The 24,757-nt window shown below is 39.1% G+C and overlaps 1 protein-coding gene across 5 annotated transcripts in view; it reads right to left on the bottom strand.

The window, feature by feature from the left end:
• WDR49 (WD repeat domain 49) overlaps positions 1 to 24,757 on the bottom strand; it is a 136,803-nt gene that overhangs the window by 8,857 nt on the left and 103,189 nt on the right. For all 5 annotated transcript variants that reach the window (XM_047695096.1, XM_047695251.1, XM_047695017.1 and 2 more), the window contains 3 exons: positions 22,405 to 22,586; positions 13,413 to 13,522; positions 11,043 to 11,216 (listed from right to left, as the gene is read on the bottom strand). In XM_047695096.1, the coding sequence (XP_047551052.1) occupies positions 11,043 to 11,216; positions 13,413 to 13,522; positions 22,405 to 22,586 (466 nt within the window). The remainder of the gene's footprint in view (positions 1 to 11,042; positions 11,217 to 13,412; positions 13,523 to 22,404; positions 22,587 to 24,757) is intronic.

A 24,757-nucleotide genomic window follows, 5' to 3' on the forward strand; every position in this document is an offset into this window, starting at 1 on the left:
CCTGAAGACATAGTGGAACATCTGTTGAACCTTTTAAAAACGTTTTTCACATATTAATGATGTCTGTCTTCTAGGATCCAAATTTTGATGTGTGTGTGTGTGTGTGTGTGTGTGTGTGTGTGTGTGTGTGTGTGGCTTTCAAGAAGATTTATGCCGGTGTATAAAGATATAAATAATAGGAAGGAATTCCACTTCTAAGATGTCTCTTTTATCCTCATTCTTTAGTTATCTAAAATTTCCTGGAGTATATCACGTTTAACAATCTCTTGCTTCTTACTTAGAATGAATATATCTATATATGCTTTCTTTTTGTATTATAATTATTTGTTCCAATAAGAACTTTTCCAGAAATATCAGGGACTTTCTTTCTTTTTCGTACGATATTTAAGATTATATCCAAAAGCAAAGATACAGTGAGTTAGATTTTTACCAGCAGTCTATGTGCATATTTTCATCTATAGTTTAAGAACTATATAGAGAATTTTGTGTCGCAATGAAAACCACAAATTGTCAGATCCATCATTTTTTAATTATTTTGTCCCTCCTTTTAAATTGTGGGTTACCAATGGTTACACAAATTCTGTTTCATCTGGTAGAGTTTTAATTGACTTCCTCTCCTTCTTTGGAAACACCAGTTTCAGAAACGACATGTAGACTGGACTGGAGATTTTTTTTTTTTAATTTATTTATTTGTCAGAGAGAGCAAGCACAGGCAGGCAGAGTGGCAGGCAGAGGCAGAGGGAGAAGCAGGCTCCCTGCCGAACAAGAAGCCCGATGTGGGACTCGATCCCAGGATGCTGGGATCATGACCTGAGCCGAAGGCAGCCACCCAACTGACTGAGCCACCCAGGCGTCTCTGGATTAGAGATTATTAACATGAACAAACTGTCAATTCTTGCAGATGTGCAATTCTTCCAGTTTCATTTAGTTTCTGACTACAATAGTCCAAAGTAAGCCTCCCCGTTCTTCCCACACCTGACCACAACTGAGAACCAAAACTTGACAGCTCAAATCCCTGTCTAGACTCTACATGCCTGTAGCTGTCCTTTTCTCACAGGATCTCCAGAACCCAGAACAACTAACCTTTGTCTCCAACTCACAGTGTATGGTTCAACTGGCTTTACAGAAGCAACACCAAAAAGAATCCTTGAAAGACCACTTCTGAGACCCTGCTTTGTCCCCCCAGAAGGTTTATGATCACCTCTGGGTTGTTCCATGATGAGCAGTATTTCCGGAACAAAAGCAGGGGACTGACAATGTCAAACTTTACCTGAGCCCTGCACTCCTGGAAAGCAGAGAGAGTTAAGAAATTCCTCTTCTCTTTCGTGTCCTACTCTGAGATAAGACCCTCTGTACCCTTCCCCAGAAGTCTAGTAAGACTCACAGATTCCTGAACCTGCCTCTGTAGCAGCTCAAGCCTGTTTCCTTTTCTCTCAGAGTTCCTCTTTAACAAATACTCTCCCTATGCAATAGCCTGCAACAAAATCATCTTTTTAATTGTCCCACTCATTTTGTCTCTGACAGAACAATAACAAGAACCACACAATTCACCTGAGGTACCACTAATGCAGCATTTTCCCTACACTGGAAATTTTAAAGATTTTACAGATACGGTATGAATGGGTTCTAGGGATTTGCAGGTGAAACCTGACCCAAAGACATTTCTAAGTCTTTGCCAGGTTTTTGAATAAGGCATATCAAAGAGGGGTTTCAAGCTGTTTGAGAACCCACAGGGAACAACTTGGAAGCTAAAGAGAGAGTATGAAAGATGTTTTAACTTGAAAGGAAAAGAAAGAGAATACAAAAGGACATTAAAAACCCAGTAGGTAAGACTAAAAAGTCACCAGGGGATTATGGAGTGTTTGAAAACTGTCCCTAGTTCCAAGTGATAGTTTAGAATATTGAAAGTAAGTCTGGCAGAATGCCCCTCATCTCACAATTGCCAAATAACCTTCCACACACTGTAATTTTTGGGATTGCAGGAGTGCATGTAAAATGCAGCACAAAGATTTAAGGTAGACTGTGGTAATGAAAACGTGGAGTGGGGGATATGTCGGTAACTGAGGTTTTTTTTAAGTGCTGTTTTACAATAACATTTTTTTTTTAATCCAGCAGCATTCTCCTGAAAAGGAGATGAACAATTTTCAATGAAAGTGATAAAAATGGGTAATATTATAGTAAAATGGCTGATTTCAAAAATAAGTATAAGAATAAGCTGCCTAGGGGCGCCTGGGTGGCTCAGTGGGTTAAAGCCTCTGCCTTCAGCTCAGGTCATGATCCCAGGGTCCTGGGATCAAGCCCCGCTTCGGGCTCTCTGCTCAGCAGGGAGCCTGCTTCCTCCTCTCTCTCTGCCTGCCTCTCTGCCTACTTGTGATCTCTGTCAAATAAATAAATAAAATCTTTAAAAAAAAAAAAAGAATAAGCTGCCTAGGTGATTCCTTCCCATTCAGTTTTCCCTCCTTTCCCCATGATCCTCTGTGCTATTCCTTATATTCCACATATCAGTGAAACCGTATGATCATTGTCTTTCTCTGATTGACTTATTTTCTCGGCATAAGACAAACCATGAGTGACTCTCAACTACACAGGGAACACACTGAGGGTTGCTGGAGGGGAGGTGGTGGGGGAGGTTGGGGTAATAGGGCGATGGGCATTAAGGATTAAGGCTCGTGATGGGATGAGCATTGAGTGTTATACGCAGCTCATCAATAACTGAACTCTACATCTGAAATTAATAATGTGCTATGTGTTGGCCAACTGAATTTACAAAAAAAAAAAAAATACGCTGCCTAAGGAACATGATTTGAACGCTATTTGAACAAGGGAGATGACACCTAGAAAGAATAACAACACGAACAACTGAATAACGTGGACACTCCTCATGTAGGGCCCATCTCTTACTAGTTACATGAGACCAGCTAAGACATTTGAACTCTTCAGGTCTACGCTCCAGATTCCTTATGTCAATGCCAGAGTTTAGGCCACAGACTCCTCTTACAGAAAATAAGGACAATAATAACTTCTATAGCATAAAGCTGTTAAGTGGAATAATATTGGAATAATAACAGTAAAATATTATCAATAAAGAAAATGTATCAAATTCTTATTAGGTATCAGGTCCTATGCTAGGGGCTTCACCTATATTATTTCACTTAATGTTCACAGCAACCTTACGAGGGCAGTAACTAATAAGATGCCCATTTTTAGTTGAAGAAACTAAGGCACGGGAAGTTCAATTGACCTGTTCAAAGTCATACAGCTAGCAAGCAGTAGAGTCTTGATTTGAAGACGAGGGTATGCTTGAAATAATTGCCTTTATACCATTATTGCTTTGAGTCTCCCAAGTTCTATTCCCTTTATAAGTGGAAATTCTCCCAAAAGACAACCATAGCCTTTAATACCTTATAACATAATGGGAATACTGACTGCAATTTCAAAAGATCCAAAATAATGTAAAAGGCCAGGAGTGGGGGGAAAAAGCATGAAGATACAGTTAAGATGATAATATGCCAGTTATCAATATATTGCCCCTCAGCTCCAGATCCACTCTTCACTGTTTACTTTGGCATAATGGACTAGAGCCCTGTAAATATCTCTTTTGCCAGTTGGTTGATGCTGATCCCTGTCACAAGAGGACCCTAGATGGACACTGGAGAAGTGGATTTCTCTCCCAGGTGGGTGCTCGTGTCACCATGCTCCTGCAGTGCAGTTTCTCTAGCACTTAGATTCCTACAGCATGATTTCCCCCAGGACCAAGTCCACACAGAGGCTTTCCCAGCTCCAGACGCCCATGGTACAAGCATGGCGACCCCACAGTCCAGAACTAGCAGCCTTCCTTGTCACCTGTCTGGCACCACCTGGTGAATGGCTTTCCTGCTTACCCCAAGAGGGAAGTGGAGGTCTGCCAGTATGACTCCTCCCTGTGAACAGCCTCCCCTGTACTCTTTTGGTGGCTTTGCAGTGAGTTCAGAGATGCAGCCCCTCCCTGTGGATGGCTTCCCATGTCACCCGAAAGCAGAATATCGGCGGTTCCGCCTGCAGCTGCTCTGCCACCTCACCATCCAGTGAGACACTGGCGAGCCCTCTCCCATGGGGTCTGGGTGACCGTCCCAGCTGGGAGGGGCATCTTCCTCGGTCTCCCTCAGGTCTGAGGGTGCAGTGGCTGTTCGTTAGATCTGATATTCCTGTGTTCTTTAGAGTTCTCTTTACCTTCTATTAGCCAATTTTCTATAACACCCATATATTACAGCTAAAATCAGAACAAGAAAGTGAACATAACCAGAACATAAACTCTGAAACATGTCTCTACTTGCTCTTCAGTTACCACTGTTCTTTCCTACTATAGTCAGTTTCTTGGAAAAGCATGAGCTTTTCTTGGTTGATGTCCCACAAGCACCTCCATCTCAACGTATTTTGAAAACCATCTCTAAACCATCTTCTTCTCTTATATTTCCTCTCTTAATAATAGTCTCCTTTTTTGGACATAGTTTTCCAAGCTAGAATCCTGAGTCATACATGGGTTCACATCTCATCAAGGCACATAACCCTTTAAATTCAATCTCCTTAACATTTCTCAAATTTGCTATTTCCTTTCTAGGGTCTCCTTATCTTCAAAATAATAACACATACCATTTAATGTGTGTTTAGTTATGTACTAGTCACTGTGCTAAAGTCAGCTATAGCATACAACTTCAAAATCAGGCATGGTTAGCCCCATTTTATACATGAGAAAGCTGAGACTTAGAGGTTTATGTAATTTGCCCATAAACAACTAGAGGAAGTCAAAGTAAGGATTCCAAAGCAGAAAGCCAGCTGCAAACAACTAGCTCCCAGTACTAGAATATGCAGCCTTCTGTCCAGTACCATTACAAAGCATTTATTACACAGTTTCCAGAAAGCTTTCTGAATTGCAAAACTGGTCATATCAGTTTCCTGTTTTAAACACTTCAATAGATTTTTTTTTTTTTTAATTTGAGAGAGAGCGTGAGAGGGTAGAAGGTCAGAGGGAGAAGCAGACTCCCTACGGAGCTGGGACCCTGATGCAGGAATCGATTCCGGGACTCTGGGATCATGACCTGAGCTGACGGCAGCCACTCAACCAACTGAGCCACCCAGGTACCCCTCAATAGAAATTTTGGTTTGGGATAGGATTTTTTTTTTAAGAGCTCATTTCATCTTTACTTTTGAAGAATATTTTTTGCTGAGTAAAGAATTTTAGGTTGGGGTGTTCTCTGCCCCCCCACACACTCCCTTCATTACTTTAAAAATGGTTTCTCCAGTGTACTCCAGGTGGCATGGTTTCTGGTAAGATGTATGTTATCATTCTTGCCTTTATTCTTATTCTTTTTTGTTCTCTAGTGATTATTGAGGATTCTCTTTATCACTACTTTCAAAAACTTATTATGATGCATTATTATTTTTTTATATATTTTCCTTGGGTTTCCTTGAGTTTTTGTAATGTCCGCTTATAATTTGGGTAGGATTTAATAGGTAGTAGTATGTCATCCTTCTCATTGCACCAGACAGAAAAACAAACAAACAAAAAAAGGTAAATTACAGAAATTAATATTTTAAAATCTATCAGAGGGTGGTGGAAGCAAAGATTATCAAATTAAAATTCTGGAGCTGGCAGAACCCTTCTTAGATGGGCTAAGATTGCCAAATATTTTCTTCCCTCTGTGGATTTATTGTGTCTGGGCATTGCTAAGGAACAGGATTGCCATAGACAAAGAGACCTTTCTCAGGGGATGTAAAATCAGAAGAGTTTTGATGACTGTGGGTTGGTGTGATATGCTGGAATCTAGAGAAAATCTATAATTATGGCCAGTATTCCCTATAGATGTTTTCTGAATGCTAGGGTGATAGAGACTGTGGATTGGACTGGAGAGGCAAAGTAATATTCCCTGTAAATTTGCAGTACTTAGGAGACAATATACCAATAAAAGAAGAAGCTTAAAACAGACATTTGAAATCAGAAATGGACTAAATCTAACTAAAGCTTTAACCAAGCACTGACCGAGCTCAATTTCTAATTGAATTAATGTGATCTGCTCTTCAGGTTCTCTGTCCAATTAAGGAAAAGGTAAACTATCTCTGGGAGAAAATAACATTAATTTTAGTATCTAAAGATCAGACATACATAATTTCTGTCATACAATTTTTTTAAAAATGTACAAAAATTATAAGACTTGTAAAGGAGAATGAAAACCATGAGGAAAAAATAGACAATATAGAACCAGATCCCAAGATCATTCAGATACTGATGTTAGCAAGCCAAAGCTTTGGAATTACTGTTATAAATGTATTAAGACAGAAAATTTTGACAAAATGGATGAAAACATGAGTAATTTCAACTGAGAATTAGAATCTACATAAGAAGGGTTTCAAATGGCATCCTAGAACTGAAGAAAATGCATATGTGAAATCTGAAATTGGGAACTGATCACATGAGTTTAAGAGCAGACAGGCAAAGACAAGTTTAGTGAATTCAAAGCAAAGACTAGTCAATATAAAGTACCCAAAATAAAGCCCAAGGAAGAAAATAAAATGGACAGAAGAGAAGAATGTAAGAAACATTTACATTTATGATGGAAAGAATGTCTAACATATGCAAATTTGCAATCCCAGAAGGACAGGAGATTTAGAATTAGAAAGAAACAGTATTCAAAATGATAATGGCTGAGAATTGTCCAAAATTGAAAAAAGATTTAGTTGAGAATTCCTATCAACCCCAAACAATATAAAGACTGAGAAATGTATATTTATATCCATCATGATCAAACTGCTCAAAACTAAAGATAAAGAGAAAAATCTTTAAAGAAGCCAGATTAAAAAAAAAAAAAAGATACTACATCAAAGAAGCCACAATAATATTAAGAGCTGAATTTTAAACAGGAATTATGGGAGCAAGGAAACAATGGGACACTATCTTTAAAAAGCAGAAAGGGAAAAAAGCAACAACAACAAAAAAAGCCCAACACTACTATTTAAAGTTTTAAACCCAGTGACAATATCCTTCCAAAGCCAAAATGAAACAAGTGCATTTTTCAGACACATAAAAGCTGGGGAAATTACTCACCAGCCGATCCACATTATAAGAAATACAGCAGGACATTCTTCAGGCTGAAGAAAAATAATCTCAGTAGAAGCTTACTATTACAAGAAGGAATAAAGAGAACAGAATAGAGTATTGTAAACTCTGGAGAAATCACTAAAAGAGTAATACAAAGCGATACAAAAACAGAAGAATTAATAGAAGAGATGAAATGGAATAATTCAAAATACTTGACTAAAACATTCCAATGGGTCCTCCTTTCTGATAAAATAAATGCTAAAGTCTTTAGCATAGTACACTAGGTGCTCCATGATCTGGCCCTCACTTACCTATCTAGCCTTAATTCTGCCATGCCCCTTCTAGAACTAGCCATTTGGAACTATGCGTAGCTCACTTAGCACTCCTTACTCATACTACCTTACATTTGCATAAGCTACTCCTTTACCAGAAATATCATTCCCCTTTTTTTCTTTCCTGACTAATAGCAACTTGACTTTTAGTATCTAGCTTGACCTAACCAGATTTCTAAAAAAAAAAAAAAAAAAATCTATGAATCTCTATGTGGTCCCATGGAAGCCAGTGCATATCTTTATCACAGCCCTTGGTGTAAAACGTAATTATTCATTTCCTTACCTATTTTGCCAACGAGTCTTCAAGATTTCTGAAGGCTGGGCCTCTACATGCTAAATCTTTGTCTCCAGCGTCCAGCACAGAGACCAGCCTGTGCACAGAGGCATTCAGTATCTACCTCAGAAAAGGCTAAAGATAGGGGCACCTGGGTGGCTCAGATGGTTAGGCTTCTGCCTTCATCTCAGGTCATGATTCTGGCATCTGGGGATCAAGCCCCACATCAGGCTCCTTGCTTAGCTGGGAATCAGCATCTCCTTCTCCTTTGCTGCTCTCCCTGCTCATGCTCTCTCTCTCCCTCTCTCTCTCAAATAAATAAATAAAAGAAATCTTAAAAAAAAAAAAAAAGGAAAGGCTAAATACATAAGTGAGCAAACATTATTGCACTATCTGCTAGTTGAACACCATAGGATATCATACAAAGCCTGTTACAGTCCTCTGTCATCCTCAAGACCATGGTATCTAAAAAGCACACCAGTACCTCAAACTCAACACATTCTAAATTCTACTCATGTGTGTCAGACTCACTTACCTAATGTCTCCCAGTGCATCTACCTTAGAATCACGTAGATTTCTGCCCTAATTCATCCCTGATGTGCCTTTCCTTACACTATTTCCTTGATCTTGACTTCTTTTCCTCCTCCTTCACCCTGTGGACTCCTGCCCTTCCCAAGTGTGTGACCGCCACTCGGCACTGCTTCTTATGCCCCAGCCACAGTTGGTCTGCCTTCTCCCTTGGTGTGTCCACAGAACATGGTGTCACATGTCATGCATTCCATTGTCCTCAAAGTCTGCATCTGTCTCTCCCTTACACTGATGGAACTTTAAGAAAAAAGAACTATTTTCATTTGCAGAGAAGGCAGGTAACTGGAAATACTGAAAGGAGAGCAAAGGATAAAAAGCTGAAGAAGAAAATTTTTAAAAAGGAAGTAAAACACCTTTAAAAAGAAAAAAACCAAAAAACTGTGCGGCACCTGGGTGGCTCAGTGGTTTAAGCCTCTGCCTTCAGCTCAGATCATGATCTAAGGGTCCTGGGAACGAGCCCGGCATCGGGCTCTCTGATCAGCAGGGAGACTGCTTCCTCCTCTTCCTCTGCCTGCCTCTCTGCCTACTTGTGATCAGTCTCTCAAATAAACAACTAAAATTTAAAAAAAAAAAAACACTGTGGAAATTACAGGAAAAAAATATATTGCAAAATTCCAGGAGAAAAAAAATTTCTTTGAAAATGTATTACAGTATTTTAGGTATGTCTATTCAGCCATCTACCCCCCACCTCCTCACACACATCCACCTACCCATAGAGAAGAATTCTCCTGCTGCAGACTGTACAAGGCTCCTCACAGGAGTGCAGGAGCTTGCACCATGAGGAGAGGTGTTTGCTGCCCTCACTGTTGACCTCTCCCGCTTTCTTGCTCCCCAGCTTTTTTTTTTTTGCTCCCTTCTATTCCTCTTCCCTCAGTTCTGATTGCTCCATCTTGGTTTCCTCCCCTGTAAATGTCCTCTGTCTCTACTGTCTTTTTTTTTTTTTAAGATTCTATTTATTTGAAAGAGAGAGAAAGAAAGGGGTAAGGAGGGGCAGAGGGAGAGGAAGAAGCAGGCTCCCCACTGAGCAGAGAGCCTGACAAGGGGCTCCATCCCAGGACCCGGCCCGAGATCACGACCTGAGCTAAAGGCAGACGCTCAACCGACTGAGCCACCCAGGTGCTCCTATGTCTCTACTGTCTTCACACTTTGTCCTTGTTCTGTAGATCTTTTCTTACTGCCTGTTCCCCAGATTCTCTTCTGTCTGTGACTCAAGAGGATAAGTACCTCTCATGTTTATTCTTTTTTTTTTTTTAAGATTTTATTTATTTATTTGACAGAGAGAGATCACAAGTAGACGGAGAGGCAGGCAGAGAGAGAGAGAGAGAGGGAAGCAGGCTCCCTGCTGAGCAAAGAGCCCGATGCGGGACTCCGATCCCAGGACCCTGAGATCATGACCTGAGCCGAAGGCAGCGGCTTAACCCACTGAGCCACCCAGGCGCCCTCTCATGTTTATTCTTAAAAGATGAATCCTCCTGAGATTAGGGGGGTACAGGGTGATAGACTGAAAGCCCTGTCAGATGCACAAATGGTTATGTAGAGCCCCGAAGTTTACGGATTCATGGTTTTAAAAGAAATAAGCAGAAACCATTAGATGAACCTCGAGAGACCAGATAAATGATTTTAAGTTTAGAAAAGAAAAACTCTTGAGTAAAGGCAAAAGGAAGCTGATAATAATTAGACTGGAAACTATGGCAATGAGGAATGACAGCTGTACCTTGCACACAAGTGGAATTTAAAAAAAAAAAAAAGTTGACCAGCTGTTCTTCTTTCCCATAGGGAACCCAGCAAAGACAAGGGGCTAAAACGTCCTCCAGTGTGGACATAGAGAAATTCCTCCCTCCTACAAGGGTTATCCTTTCTCAAGGATGATGCTGACTTCTCATCTCAGAGGATCTGAAAAGTTTAGAAACCACAGATCTCAGATGGTTCGAGTTTAGTTCTGATCTTTTGACTGTGACAAGTTGGAAATATGCGCTTTTCATTAATTATTTTAAATGAGTTCCCTGCAGTGTCCATATGCTCTCTGAGTGCGTCACTGAGATTCAGGTTATGTTTCCTGCACCCCCTTAGGGCCTCTCCATGCGGGCAGGATTTCTGCACAGAAACTGTTCTTCAAATTCCTAGCAACTCGGAAGGCTCTAACCATCTAAAAAAGAGAGCATTCTTTTGCACACCTCGTTCCTGAATCTTCAGAGATCATGCACTTCTATTTTTCTGAGAGAAGCTTTCTTGTCCTTTCATTATCTAAGCCCAGCACTGCAGCTGGAAGTCTCTAATATAATGTGCATTAAGTAGCCTCTATTTATAGTATTCCATCCGCAAAGAACAAAAACCAGATCGTCAGAGACTCTGTTCTCAAGCAGCCTTAGGATAGCTCTGTCTCTGGTATCGGTTTTGAAAATGGAGATTATCTAGGGGAAGGGGTTCTCATCCAGGCAGGCTCGTAATATATACTCATGGCATTCTGACTTCAGAAAAGTGACAAAATAAAAATATTCTTTTAATGTATCCCAGCCTGTTGGCTGCCCTTTTTGAGAGCACAGATCAGCAGCTGAGCTATAAATCTTAACAGTCAAACCACGCTTCCTTTCACGGCAACCTACAAGGGAAACATGTTACTCCCATGCTCTTCGACTGGTTTTTTTTTGTTTGTTTGTTTGTTTTGGTTTTGGTTTGTTGTTGTTTTTTTTTTTGTTTTTGTTTTGTTTTTGTTTTTTTTGAGTGGTTGAGTGTAATGGGGAGAGAGTCCTGAAGGGAATGGCGGCTGAAGACTTACTTTCAGAGAGCGATGGAGGCTCTGGAATTTGGGAACACTCCTCCTCTGGCTTTTCCCTGAAGTATTTCTCCGGGTCCAGAAGAAAAGCTGGTTTCTTCACTTCGGGCGGCTCTTTCAGGGCTCCGATGCTTAAGGACCTAAATGCACCTTCGTAACAGCAGGTTTTAGGGGAGGCTATGAACAAAATACAGTGTCATTAGTTCCTCAGAAGGAGCTAGCACATTTCCAAGTTAAGTTCTGAAAATCTAACCTTCCTGTTACTCAGCTGCTACAGCTGCAGCGATCAGCAAACCCTATAAACACAGCTGTTCATGATAAATCCGAGGCCCTTTGATTCAAAGGGACCAAAAGGAACTCGAGGCTCCCCTTTCGTTTATTCTTTGTGTTCTTTTGCTATTTTCCCTTGAAACTGTGTATTCTGCAGTTTCGGGAAAGCTCCCGTTTCTCTTTTATCTACCAGGAAACTGCATCTTTTGTAAGATGGAATCTTGGTTTTAGGGTTTTAGAACATACCTGAAATTTTGAATTTGCAGGTACTTTTTAATTTTGCTAACGTGTAAACCAGAGCTGTGCTATTGTATTAAAGATGCCCACAGTGAGGTGATGGAAAGGAAAGCTCCTTTAGTCATGCACATAAAAGCAAAGTCTTGGACAATGGGAAAAAGTTTTCCTTTTGCTTTATGGGGTAAAGTGGAAAAAGCTTCACTCAAGATGTGATTTTAGGTTTGTTTGACTATTAGTCCTATTGTGGTGGCTCAATATCTAAGGAAAATGAACCAATACATAGTCAGCACTTGCTATGGGACAAGTCATGTGCTGTCCACAGTTCTCAAATGCAACCAGGCCTCGCAGTCACCTGAAGGATTTGTTAAAGTGTTAGCGGCTGTATATCCCTCCCATTTCTGATTTAGTAGGGTAGGGATGGGGCCCCAGGATGTACATTTCTAAGTTCCAGGTGATGCTCATGCTGCCAGCCATGGGACATACTTTAAGAATTAACATGTTATGTCAAACCAAAAGAGAAATCTTCACAACCTGTAAAGTGTCATTCTGCCCTTCTGACAGATGAGGAAATCGAAGCTCAGGATACTTTAATAACTTGCCTGAATTTGCCTACCTAGTAAATAGTAGACCTTGGACTTAAGCTCAAGTATGTTTCACTCTAAAGGTCATGCTCCAAGGTATAATAGTAATAATAATAACAGTAACATGAGTAATTAGTAATTGGATCAAGTTTCCATAATATGCCAGGCACTGTTGTAAGTACTTTACACATATTATCTCATGTAACCCTGACAAAAAGACCTACGGAGTAGGTTAGATTATAAATGTGCACCAAATATTAAATAATGGTGTACATTTAACAGCAAAATTTCAGTAGAAACTCTAAAATTAACATATCTATTCTATGAAATTACAACTACCCCTTGACATAAGTTTACACAGGATTGGCAGTGAGTGAAATATTTTCCTATGATGGAGTTTTGGAAATTATTCTCACTACACTTCTCTTTTTATTTTTTTTAAAGATTTTATTTATTCATTTCACAGACAGAGATCACAAGTAGGCAGAGAGGCAGGCAGAGAGAGAGGAGGACACAGGTTCCCTGCTGAGCAGAAAGCCTGACTCGGGGCTTAATCCCAGGACCCTCGATCATGACCTGAGCTGAAGGCAGAGGCTTAACCCACTGAGCCACCCAGGCACACCTACACTTCTCTTTTTAAAGATTCATTTATTTGAGAGAGAAAGAGAGTGTGTGTGTGTGTGTGTGTGTGTGTGTGTAGGGGCAGAGGAAGAACATTCTCATGAAAATTCCCATTGAGCCTGACTCAGGGCTGGATCTCATGACCCTGAGATCATGACCTGAGCTGAAGCCTAGAGTCAGATGCTTAACCGACTGAGGCACACAGGTGTCCCTATTATACACCTCTAAACAATACCCTTCAGTCTGATAATTCTTTTGTTCCAATTATCTTTTTTTATAATTCTTTCTCTGGTTAGCCCAAACTAAGTTCATATCAGGCTTCTTAGAGCAAAAAGAGCTTTTATTCATTTTCATCTCTTAAACACTTATGGGAGAGAATGGACGTTCTGTGCCAACCCCATTCTGGAAACTATAATGGACAATTTATGTGTGTTTTCTGGCTTAGACCTTCTACTCTGCCATTTATATGCTGTGCAGCCTTGGACAAATCACTGATGTCTCTGAGCCTCACTTTCCTCCTTCGTCAAACAGAGACCACAGGATTTTCCCTTCCCATTTATTAAGGAATACCAGCATTCCAGGCACACAGAGCTGCTATTTGTCATATTCATACCAATCTATAAAATAATAACACGATTAAAATATGTCAAGAGTGATTACTTACTGGATGATTTTTGCATAACTTCACCATTGTAAAGGTTACGTGTTTTTTCCATAAAGATATTTCTTTCCTTATATTTTTTACCTAAATTTATGACTTCTGACGGTCTGACGCTGGAAGAAAATAATACATGATAAAATAAAATATCAACCACAAAGGATGAATAGGCACTTTCAGGCTTTAAATACATATCTTACTTTGACAAAAGAAAATAAGCAAAAAAAAAAAAAAAAAAAAAAAAAAAAAAAACCCAACCAAACAAAAAATCCCTCTATACTGCAGACCTAAGTGATGACATTTGTTTATACTAATCAAGTCGTATCTTTGAATAAAATGGCTGCTAGCCCAGGTGATGAGATAAAAGGGTAGGAGCCAGAGAGGCCAAGAGGCTAGTTAAGCAAAGATTCCCATAGCAACTAGAAGGTCAGAGAAAAAAATTACACAGAAGAAAATTTCACAGAAGCACACACTATTCTTGCCCTGTGTATAAATTATATGGGCTAACCGGAGGTACGTATCCACACTGGTATGTACCCAGTGTGAGGCCTGGCTCTTCACTTATGGTATCCAAAATGCAAAAAAAGTTCGGTATTTTTGAGGCTTGTCTTGGGAATCTATAGGAAAATTTAGATCAGCTTGAATCCATGGAAAAAGTGTTATCAATAAAACAGAGGAAGTGAAATCATTACATAGTTGTACATAATTCCTGTCAGAAAACAGGAAATGATCTCAACTACATTTAACATTCACTATAGAGACCCCTACCTTAACAGTAACAAGTTTTTTGTTGTTGTTGTTTTTAAAGATTTTATTTAGTTATTTGACAGACAGAGGTCACAAGTAGGCAGAGAGGCAGGCAGAGAGAAAGAGGAAGGGAAGCAGGCACCCTCCTGAGCAGAGAGCCCGATGTGGGGCTCGATCCCAGGACCCTGAGACCATGACCTGAGCCGAAGGCAGAGGCTTAACCCACTGAGCCACCCAGGCACCCCAACTGTAACAAGTTTTATTGCCCAAGATCGTTATTATTCTCTTGGAGGCTTCAGGTGAGAAAACACACCCATTTTTCACACAATTACTGGGAAACCTGGGGCATGCCATCTCCCTGCTGCCTCCCTTCCTGGCATCTGTTAGCCCTCCTGCTGACTGATCTCCCACCCCCTAACTTTTATTCACAGTTCTGTTGCCTCCTGAGTAGCTGGAGAACTTAGAGAGGTTTCCTATACTCATAGCCCCAATTTCCTGCTCTACACAATGAGATACTCACTGTGGTTTCAAAGGAGAGGAGATGGGTGGCTGTTTGGCGATGTGCCTAATAGATAACACTATTCAATAAATGTTCGTTTCCCTCCTTCCTTTCCCTCTGCTCTATTTGGACTGTATTTCCCAAATTCAAGAGTTTAAATTATCAATACAAGTGAAATTAAGTCTATGTATCTCAAAGTTAGTATTGTGTGTTATCTATATAGCTTTAAGTAGCAATTTATTGATTGCTTTTTTATACATAAATGAACTTTTCATTTTAGAGTTATTTTAGATTTACAGAGAAGTTGTGAAGATAGCATAGCACAGAGTCCTGGTATATCCCTCACCCAGCTGTCCCTCTAGTTAACATCTTATATTACCAGTTATCACAACTAAGAAGCCAATATTGGTACATGACTATTAACTGAACTCAATATTTTATTAGGGTTTTCCTAATTTTTTCCTAATGTCCTTTTTCTGTCCCAAGAAACCACATTATATTTAGATTTCTGACCCCTTAGCTTCCTCTGCTCTATGGCAGTTTCTTAGACTTTCCTTGTTTTTCATGACCTTGACAGTTTTTGAGCAATACTTGTCAGATATTTTGTAGAATATCCTTCTATTTGTGTTTATCTGATGTTTTTCTTAGGGTTAAATGGGGATTATGGGTTTGTGGGAGGAAGTCAAGAGATGAATGCTATTCTCATTATATCTTATCAAGGGTACATGCTATCAACCGGTCTTATCACTGTTGATGTTAACCTTACCATTGGCCAAGGTTGTGTTTGCCAAGTTTCTGCCCTGTAAAGTTACTTTCCATTCCTTTCCATATACTACTATCTGGAAGCAAGTTTCCAGGCACAGCCTATAGTTAATGGGGGTGGGGGAGATGACAATGGAAGTTAAGCTCTATTTCCTTGATTGGGTGAAGTATCTATATAAATTAATTATTTGGAATTACGGAATTTTTTAAAAGGGTATCTTTGTCATCCGAAGCCTGAAGCAGTTGGCATTTTTTCCCCCAAAGCGCACTGGACTGGCTCCTTCACAATGTGTAATCCCTCATGAATCAGAACATATTATATGGCCACTATCTGGGCTTGAAAAACCACTGTGATGGCATTCTTAGAGAGTTATTTTAAGATAGTAAGAGAATCTGTAACAATAAGAAGTTGGTGGTGGGTACAGGAAGGTTGGAGTATAGTACAGGTTAGGTTAATACTATTCCCCCCACCCCCCGAAAAGTATTATTGTTATAAACTGAAGTACAAACTGTTGAGGGAGGCCTAGAAGTAGGGAGGTCTACCTTTGGACTAGGTAACACTAGACCTTTATTTTCCCAAGACACTCTGAACTCTTTACTGCTTTTAGGCCATTTCCTTCCTGGCTCTCTCATACAGTGATATTAAGTCCACCTTGCCCATCTCCACTAAAGATTTAAATCCAGAGGAAAGGGGCAGGCATAAGGTAGGAGAGACTCTCCTGGGAATCACACTAAACTGTACTACAGAGATGACTGCCGGGGAAGGACAGCCATAGTGACAAAGCTCTCACCACAGGGCAGTTCTATGAACCACTAGCCAGCAAGATCAACTTCATATTCAAAGTCCAACTTATTGCTTCCTTTCTGTAGACATCTGACATTTGGGGGAATGGTTACTATGAAAATGCACACACAACTGGAAAGAGGTGAATATTCCCCAAATTTCTAATGGACGAAGATAAAAATGCAGAATAATGTAACAAAGGGCTTAGAGTTAAAACTTGGCCAAAAGGTCTTATATGGTGACACCAGAAGAGGGCCTAATATGGGCTCTGGCAGGCTTGCCATCAATTCTATGAGAAAGAAAGGCTCTACCTAATCTCCCATCTCTTGGTTCAGGATATAAAAGGGAAGAATGACATGTGACAAATCCCTAAGCACCCTACACAAAGTACCTAGAGTAGTGGCTTATGCATAGCAGGCACTTGACAAACCAATCACTTGACTCAGAAACCAGTGAATTTTCCATACTGTCACCTGATACTTGTTGTGCAGGTGGTATGGAGTGGTGGCAAAGAGTACCGGCCCTGGAGCCAAAAAGCCTGCTTTGGGATATCTGGTTCCCCTCTTGCTGGTGGGTTGACCCTGGGCCAATCACTTAACTTCCTCTCTCCTCGTTGTGAGATGGGGATGATAATTATAACCATTGCCAATGATTACAGGGACAATTAAATGAGTTAAGCACATAAAGACTTTAGAGCAGTGCCTGGAATATGGCAGGAGCTCAGTAAGTATTGCCTACTAGCACTTTAAGCAGGAATAAGAAAATATGTTCCACTCAAAGTAGGGAGTTCCATCACCCCTATGGCCAGTCCTAGCACTCTTGGGAACTCTCAAAATTATGAGACAAAAAATAAGGAGATGTGGTACTTTCAAAAATCATAATTTGCTGTACTAGCATTTTTAAGACTTAAGCTTTAAAAATTGTGTAGACTTTTGGGGCCCCTGGGTGGCTCAGAGGGTTAAGCCTCTGCCTTCGGCTCAGGTCATGATCTCAGGGTCCTGGGATTGAGCCCCGCATTGGGCTCTCTGCTCAGCTGGGAGCCTGCTTCCCCTGCTCTCTCTGCCTGCTGCTCTGCTTACTTGTGATCTCTCTCTGTTTGAAATAAATTTTTAAAATCTTTTAAAAATTTTTTAAATAAATAAACAAATAAATAAAAATTGTGTAGACTTCCATTTGCTTTCATTCGTTCTGTATGGACAAAGGAGGATTATTGCCACAGATTGTTGGCAAAAGTAGACTGTCAATCCTCCAAGTGTTTTATGTCATATAAGGCCTAATTTAAAATGCGATTTTAATGTTTTGTGTATTTTTTCTTATAGCTGTCCATAAATTTTCTAATTTAATTTCTCACAGAAGATCTACTGGCAGGATAATTAGGTAATCAACAGCATATAAATAATATTAAATATCAATTCCCTCCTAACCATAATAAAGAATTTAGATCATAATTATTTCTCATGTCTAAGAGACATCAATTTTAAGTGTGCCTTCTGTCTTATACAAACTTACTGAGTAACTAATGGAAATTTGGTTCATTTCCCATCTGATTCTTTTATCCTGGTTTCTAATAATTAACCCTTTCCCAACTTTTGAAATGGCAGCCAAAGTGAAAAGTGTTAGAAACAGAAGGTAGAGTAGACTTGCTCTTTGCTGCCCTAGAATAAGAATGAAGGTCAATAAGACAGAGGTCTACACGTGAATAGATTTGACTTTACTTTAGAGTCATTCTATAATAAAGACTGGTTCAGTAACAGAGAAGGCCTTTAAGATGGTGAGTGCCTCCCATAGGAATTATTCAAGAAGAGTCCATAATGTGCTTCTCTGAAGGATGTGACAGGAATCAGTCGAGTCTAATGCTTCTTTCAAGTTCATTATCAAATTGATAAAGGTTAATAAACATGTGGGAAAAAAAGTTCATTCTCACAAATAATCAAAAAATTCAACTGAAAACAATAATGAGATACCATGGCAACAGTTTTAGGACTTGACAGCATCCAGTGTTGGTTCTGAGGCAGCCGCCATTTCTATGCAGTGCTGGTGGAAGAACCCACAGGTCTGGGGACAGCAACTTAGCACAGTGACCCAAAGGCCTTTGAAACTTTGGACTCCACAATTCCTTTTCAAAGGATTTATTCTAATGACAAATGCCATTGGGACTTCTAACATGGAAGCATGAAGGTGTTTAAGAAATGTTTTCCCAGATAACATTTGTCAAGCCTAAATGCTTAATAGAAAGGAAATGGTTACAAAACTCCTAAGTTCCTAGGGTGTCATTACAGATGTGGGGGGTCTGTGGACACCCCTGTTAATTTGCACAGGAATGGACTCCTTGTGTATTTTTTGTATGATGAAACAGGTTATAAACTACGTATGCTACTCTTCATTTTCATAAGATGTACGTTTATTTGCTTATTTGCCTGGAACGGAAATACCTAAGTTTTGCAGCTGGTGATTTTTCATCTTTTTCCTTCTTGCTTATTTGTACATCCAAAACTTCTAAAGAACATGTATTTTTTTTTTTTGCAGTAAAGAAATACTCTCAAGCTATATTGTCTGAGCTACTCATTTTATCTATAACTTTTCTAGATAAAAATAATCTTGTATAAGTCCAGAAATCAAACATTGCTATGAAGGAAGAAAACTGTATGTCCACTGTTTGTTTGTTTTTACTTATTTTTACCTACTTTACCCACCTATTTTACCCTTTCATTTATTTCTTCCTTTTTTTCACTTTTGCAGAATCTAAGAAAGGAAAAAAAATCCATTTCTCTGTATCAACTGTTAAGTTAGCATTAGGACTTTACATTACTCTCTTAAACTCTATATTTGTCTTCATCTCCCCAGGATTTAAATTGAAAATGACATTTTACCACCTACCCACTTCTCACACATAATATTACACAATACCTTAAGTGCTATGGAAACCTGTTATTTATGTATAAGCCAGAAGATAATATATGCCAAGATTTTTATCCTAGAGAGAGGATCTTAGGAGTTAAGATGAGAATGTAGCTTTCAAGTGTCTGATTTTTTCCCCTTATTTTTCCTGCTTCTTCCACATTCTATTGGCTTTTCCTTTTTGCATCTCCATCTTTCTTACTGTTTTGCCTCCCTCTGAACATACCCCTACCTGCACACAGACATACCAGCTGTGCTTTTCTCTCTTCAGTTCCCTTAAATTCTTTCATGTATTTTTTAAAAATATTTTTGGAAGTGGGCCAAAACTGGCATGATTCCCTCCTTGTATTTACTAATCTGATTAGGAATAGGGCACGTCCTTGAGAATAATATTCTCTTACAGAGAAAATCATCTGTAGTCTCCTCAGTATTGGATGGAGGCCATGGAGGACATTTTCCAGCTGACAATTACATTGCACTGGTATGTTTTCCATAGAGGATCCCTGGTCATGTTCCTGGGAAAAGTGAAGGATTTACCTGCCAAACTGATTCTGAGGATACATTTTTTTGCCTTTCTTCTTTCAATTAGTTCAGTAATTCGAAAGTGACAGTATTCTGTACTATCTGCTTACCATAAAGTCCTAAAATTATTTCAATCCAGTCATCTGAATTAGATAAAGCAGAAATTTTAAAGACAACAGGCATTTTTTGATGTATTGTTGTTTGAAAAAATGCAGCGTAATAGAGGCAACTTTTCTTCTTACTACTGGAAATTTCAAAGGAAAAGCTGATTTAAAAAAAAAGAATAATTAAGTGTGTCATAAGGAAGAGGAAATTAGTCTATTAACTGAAATACTCTTAAACAAGAATCTGTGATGATATTTGCCTTCACTCTGCTAGGAGTGTGACAGGAAGAGAAACAATGCTCTATCTGTGTTACCCTGGGGTAACTTTAGTTCCTCATCTGTTAAATTGAGTTGGGTGGCAGGGTGGGGGCCTTTTATCATGTCTAAAATCTTTCCATTCCCAGCATTCTATGATTGTACAGGATTGGTCATGCTATATTTCTAAATTGAAAAGATCCTTCTGCCTGAAAGTAAAATGCCACTTGACATTTCAGCAAGCCATAATTCAAGGAAATGGAAGAACAAATACCAAAGTGTAATTTAGTGTAACAGGATGTTTAAAGGGGGATTTTTTTTTCTTTTATCTCCCTGTCAGCAGAGGTTCAAAAAGTCTGAAAGCAAAATAATTCATTAATTGAGAAGCAAAAGTATATTTCTGAGTGAGGTGCTAGATTCCTTGGGCAGGACAAGGAGATAGCTCTACAACCAATCTGCTGACACCAGGCCCACCCACACTCTAGGATAGAAACAGACTGAAGATGCGGTAAGAGAGGAGAGAGCTATAGGTATGCATTGTGTCCCACTGCCCCGGGGAGAGGAAGGAAGCTTCTCCTAGGGTTCTAGCTTCCACTCCCAGGAACCAGTCAGAGTTAAGTGTATGTCCCCCTGGGGTAACCATTAGAGGGACAGAATGGATCAATGACTCATCAACACCTGGAAAAGTCTACAGGCAAAAAGCTCTGATGGCAGCTATCATGTTAGTAGGGAACCAAGGGCAACCAGGCAGCAGCTTGTGTGGTAAGAATGTGTGAGCTTCCTATAAGCCAAGCCAAAGTTGACTCAGAAGTTGTACAAGAGGAGAGGCCTGCCATTGTGAGGGACTGTAACAGGAAAACACCAATATATATCACCAAAGGTAACCTTAGTTAGCGGGGTTGAGCCACAAGAGATTGGCCAAGGGTTCATGAATTTATAAACAGGCAATGCAGATGTCTCTGAGTGTAGTCATGAGAAAAACTTCCATCAAACCTACTTAATATAAACACACTTTAGCTAATAATAAAGTATCAGTATTGGTGCATAAATTGTAACAGACTCATCACACTAATGGGACACACTGTGTGGGATGGGAGTAGGATATGCACTTTCACTGGACTTTCTGTGCAATTTTTCTGTAAACCCCCAAAAGTAATACTATGTACGTGATAAACATGTTTCACTTGTATCAAAGAATATACAATGAATAAAATCATCCTCAAAAATAATATTTGTTGAGTACAAAAGATGAAATTATGAGAGGGGAGCCCGGGCAGCTCAATTAGGTAAATGCAGGCTTCTTGATTTCATCTTGGTTCATGATCATAGGGTCCTGGGATTGAGCCAGGTGGATCTCCGTGCTTAGCACAGACTCTGCTTGTTCCTCCCTTATATCCCACCCCCAACTTGTGCGCTCTCTCTCTCTCAAATAAATAAATAAATAAATAAGATCTTCTAAAAAATTATGAAAGCATGGGTTAAGGAAAAGAACTATTGAAACTGCTTGGCATTAGAGAAAGGAATAGAAGAATGGGATCCAGCAGAGTGGGATGAAGAAAGGAAAGAGCTTCATTTACAATGAAGAAAAGATAAGAAGAGAGTTATGTCTAATATTCAAAGTTAACCTCTTTGAACTTTTGTCATATAAACCACTAAACACCTTACCAAAACCAGGAGTAAATCTGATGTACATTTTGAGATAGATACACACATACATTCATACATACATACATACATACAAAGATTATATTGTTTTTCAGAAAAGGGGCTAATTTGAACAATTGGGTTGATGATGGAACAGAAACAGAGGACTAGAAGATCCTGAATAGAGATCAAGAATTCAATGGAGGGGCACCTGGTTGGCTCAATCATTAAGTATCTGCCTTCAGCTCAGACCATGAACCCAGGGTCCAGGGATCTAGCCCCGAATCAGGCTCTCTGCTCAGCGAGAAGCCTGCTTCTCCCTCCCCTACTTCCCCTGCTTGTACCCTCTCTCACTGTTTCTCTCTCTGTCAGACAAATAAAAATAAAACCTTAAAAAAAAAAAAAAGAATTTGCATGGAGCACTGGGTGTGGTGCAAAAATAATGAATACTGTTATGCTGAAAAAATAAAAAATTAATTAAAAAAAAAAAAAGAACAGAACAGATAAGCAAATTGTAGCATATCCATACAGTGGAACACTACTCTGAAATTTAAAAAAAATTAAAAAAAAAAAAAAAGATACTCAAAAAAAAAAAAAAGAATTCAATGGAGGCAAGAAATTGAACTAGATATAATAACCCCAATAAAATAATTATCCCTCACCACACACACCCTTAAAGTAGTCATTGCATGTTCCATGGATCACAGAGAGAAGTTTGGGCCAATCTTTTTAGGTCTTATCTGGACTCCAGTTGGCATCCAGGTAACACTTAAAATTACTTACTTGCATGCGGTTTCATCTTTGTTTTTCTTATCAAGTAGAGAATGTTCTGGTAGGTCCAAACATGATTCCTCCTTAGAAAGCAGAGGAATTTCCCTTTTGCTTTCTTCTTGAATCTCACTTTTCATTACGTTAGTACCTCTTTTAGGAAGGGAAAAACAGTTTTCAATTTGCCCATGCTTTGCCTGGAAAAAGAGACTTATTTTATTTTTATGACATTTATTTTCTTTGAACATTTATGTGCTATACTACTAACTGAAGTCCTGGGTACATACAAAAAAAAAAAAAAAAAGAAAAGAAAAGAAACATGGTTCTTCAAAGGCCTTACAGTTTTATATGGGAGATGAGACATATATATGTAACTTTAATAAAGGCAGAAAGTAGTAAGTGTCATAAGAAACACAGATTCTCCAAAAAGATAATGAACTACAAAAAATTGATATTCCCACTTTAAAATCTTGAATAGCAAGATTTTATATGTGTATATGTGTACTAAAAACATAACTTTTGCTGAAAAATTATCAGTTAATTTTTCATAAAACTACTTTCTTTGCATCTAACTTCTTAGAAAAGTCTCAAAAAAATAATCAAATCATTGAGGATTTTTTACTGAAAATATGTTACATAATAGTTTACACAAAACTTGACTACAATACTTAATATCTAGCAGAAGCTCTCATTGACATTTTATTTTATATTTGAGATACAGAATCAATGTCCTTGTCTTATGTCAATTCCCATCATACACATGGATGTATGGATGGATGAGGGAATACAGCCCGTGTGGTATGAGGGAGTCAGGCATCCCTAGGATATCTGACTGGCCTATAAACTGCCTATTAACTGCTAATCTTGTCAGAAGGGACTACAGAGGAAAATGCCTACAGGTCCCAGGAAGATCAAGGCAATGAATGAATCAAGCCTCCTATAAGGTGATAAATAGCAAAGGAAGTTCAGCCCTAGCGATTACTGGCAATAGGGAGAGGTAAGGACTACAGCGAATTGGAGAGAACCCATTTTACAGTTATTCTCAGGGACTGACATGCTCCTTTTCAAAAGAAGCAGGAAATCTGGATCTTATATGAAATCTTTACTATTTAAATATGAGCAACTATGTCACAATTGAAACACTGGGTGAGTAGGCACAACCCACAACATGGGCCCCCATAGGACCAGGAAGAGAGGTGCCAGTGCCCGCACCCTGCCTAGCGCAACTGTGGTCAGTGTGCGAAGAAGAACATTGAATGCATGCATACATCACTAATGTATTTTGATAGCATAATCATCCTACAGTTTCCTGGGACAAGGCTATCTCCACAGATAAATCATCTCCACCCCCATTTTCCCAACTCCAGAATTACACATACCATACTCTAAATTTTAAAAAAATCGAACTTGAAAACCAACCTCAGATCCATAGCTATATTATAAAAATTGCTTAGTTTTTTAAAAAAATAACCTCATTCATGAAATATATTGAATCACATGGCACGACATTTTAAATACTTCAATCAGACTGCGTGTGATTGGAAAATTAAGTCTTAATATAGGAAATTAAAATACATTATTGCATTTCCTCCTGTTTTTATAACTACCAGATGAGAACTAATTCAACTAAACAAATACAACATTCAAATGTAAGACAAAAGTCAAGACACTGTACACATCAGGTTTGTTTAGCAAAAATTTTCTGATCCAAATTATGTTTACTAATTGGGTCTCTTCTCCTTCTTATCAATGTATCACCATCTGCCTTCCATATCCTTCTGTTCTTTCTATAAATGAGTGTCTCTTTTTATACAGCCATGAGAAGGACATTCACCACTGCTATTTTCCAGTATCTACTAATTTATTCTCTTCCCTTCTCCCTCCTCTGTCTTCCTCTCACCCCAATCCAACCTCCTGGGACCAGCAGCACCTATATTTTAATCAAAGTGAGTCCTTGACTGGGAGAACTTCAAGCAGAAAAAAAAAATAGAAAACCCAGCTGTCTCCAGGTTTGTCAGCCTTTACTAAGACTACCCCAGCTCTGGGGGCTCTTGAACATAAGAGAGAAAACCAAACAATTTTCACACAGGCTTTTTGAGTCTAGAATCCTTCAAAATACAAAGACTTTATAAAACAGCTAAGGACAAATATCAAAGGCATAAAAATGAACAGTTTTAAAGGCACATGCTTCTTAATTAAAATAAAATTTAGCCGCAGCTAGTGTGCAGTGGGCACAATATGGCACCCACACCTTGAACATTGTGATTTCTTGCCTCAGTCTCCTCTAAGAAACTTACTTTCCAGATGTCAGCCACTTGATGAAGCTGTTTCTTTACCTGTCGTTCTAACCTCCACTTCAACTCCCCAG

Source organism: Lutra lutra, chromosome 1, assembly GCF_902655055.1.
Source record: "Lutra lutra chromosome 1, mLutLut1.2, whole genome shotgun sequence".
In the NCBI taxonomy this organism is placed as follows: Eukaryota; Metazoa; Chordata; class Mammalia; order Carnivora; family Mustelidae; genus Lutra; species Lutra lutra.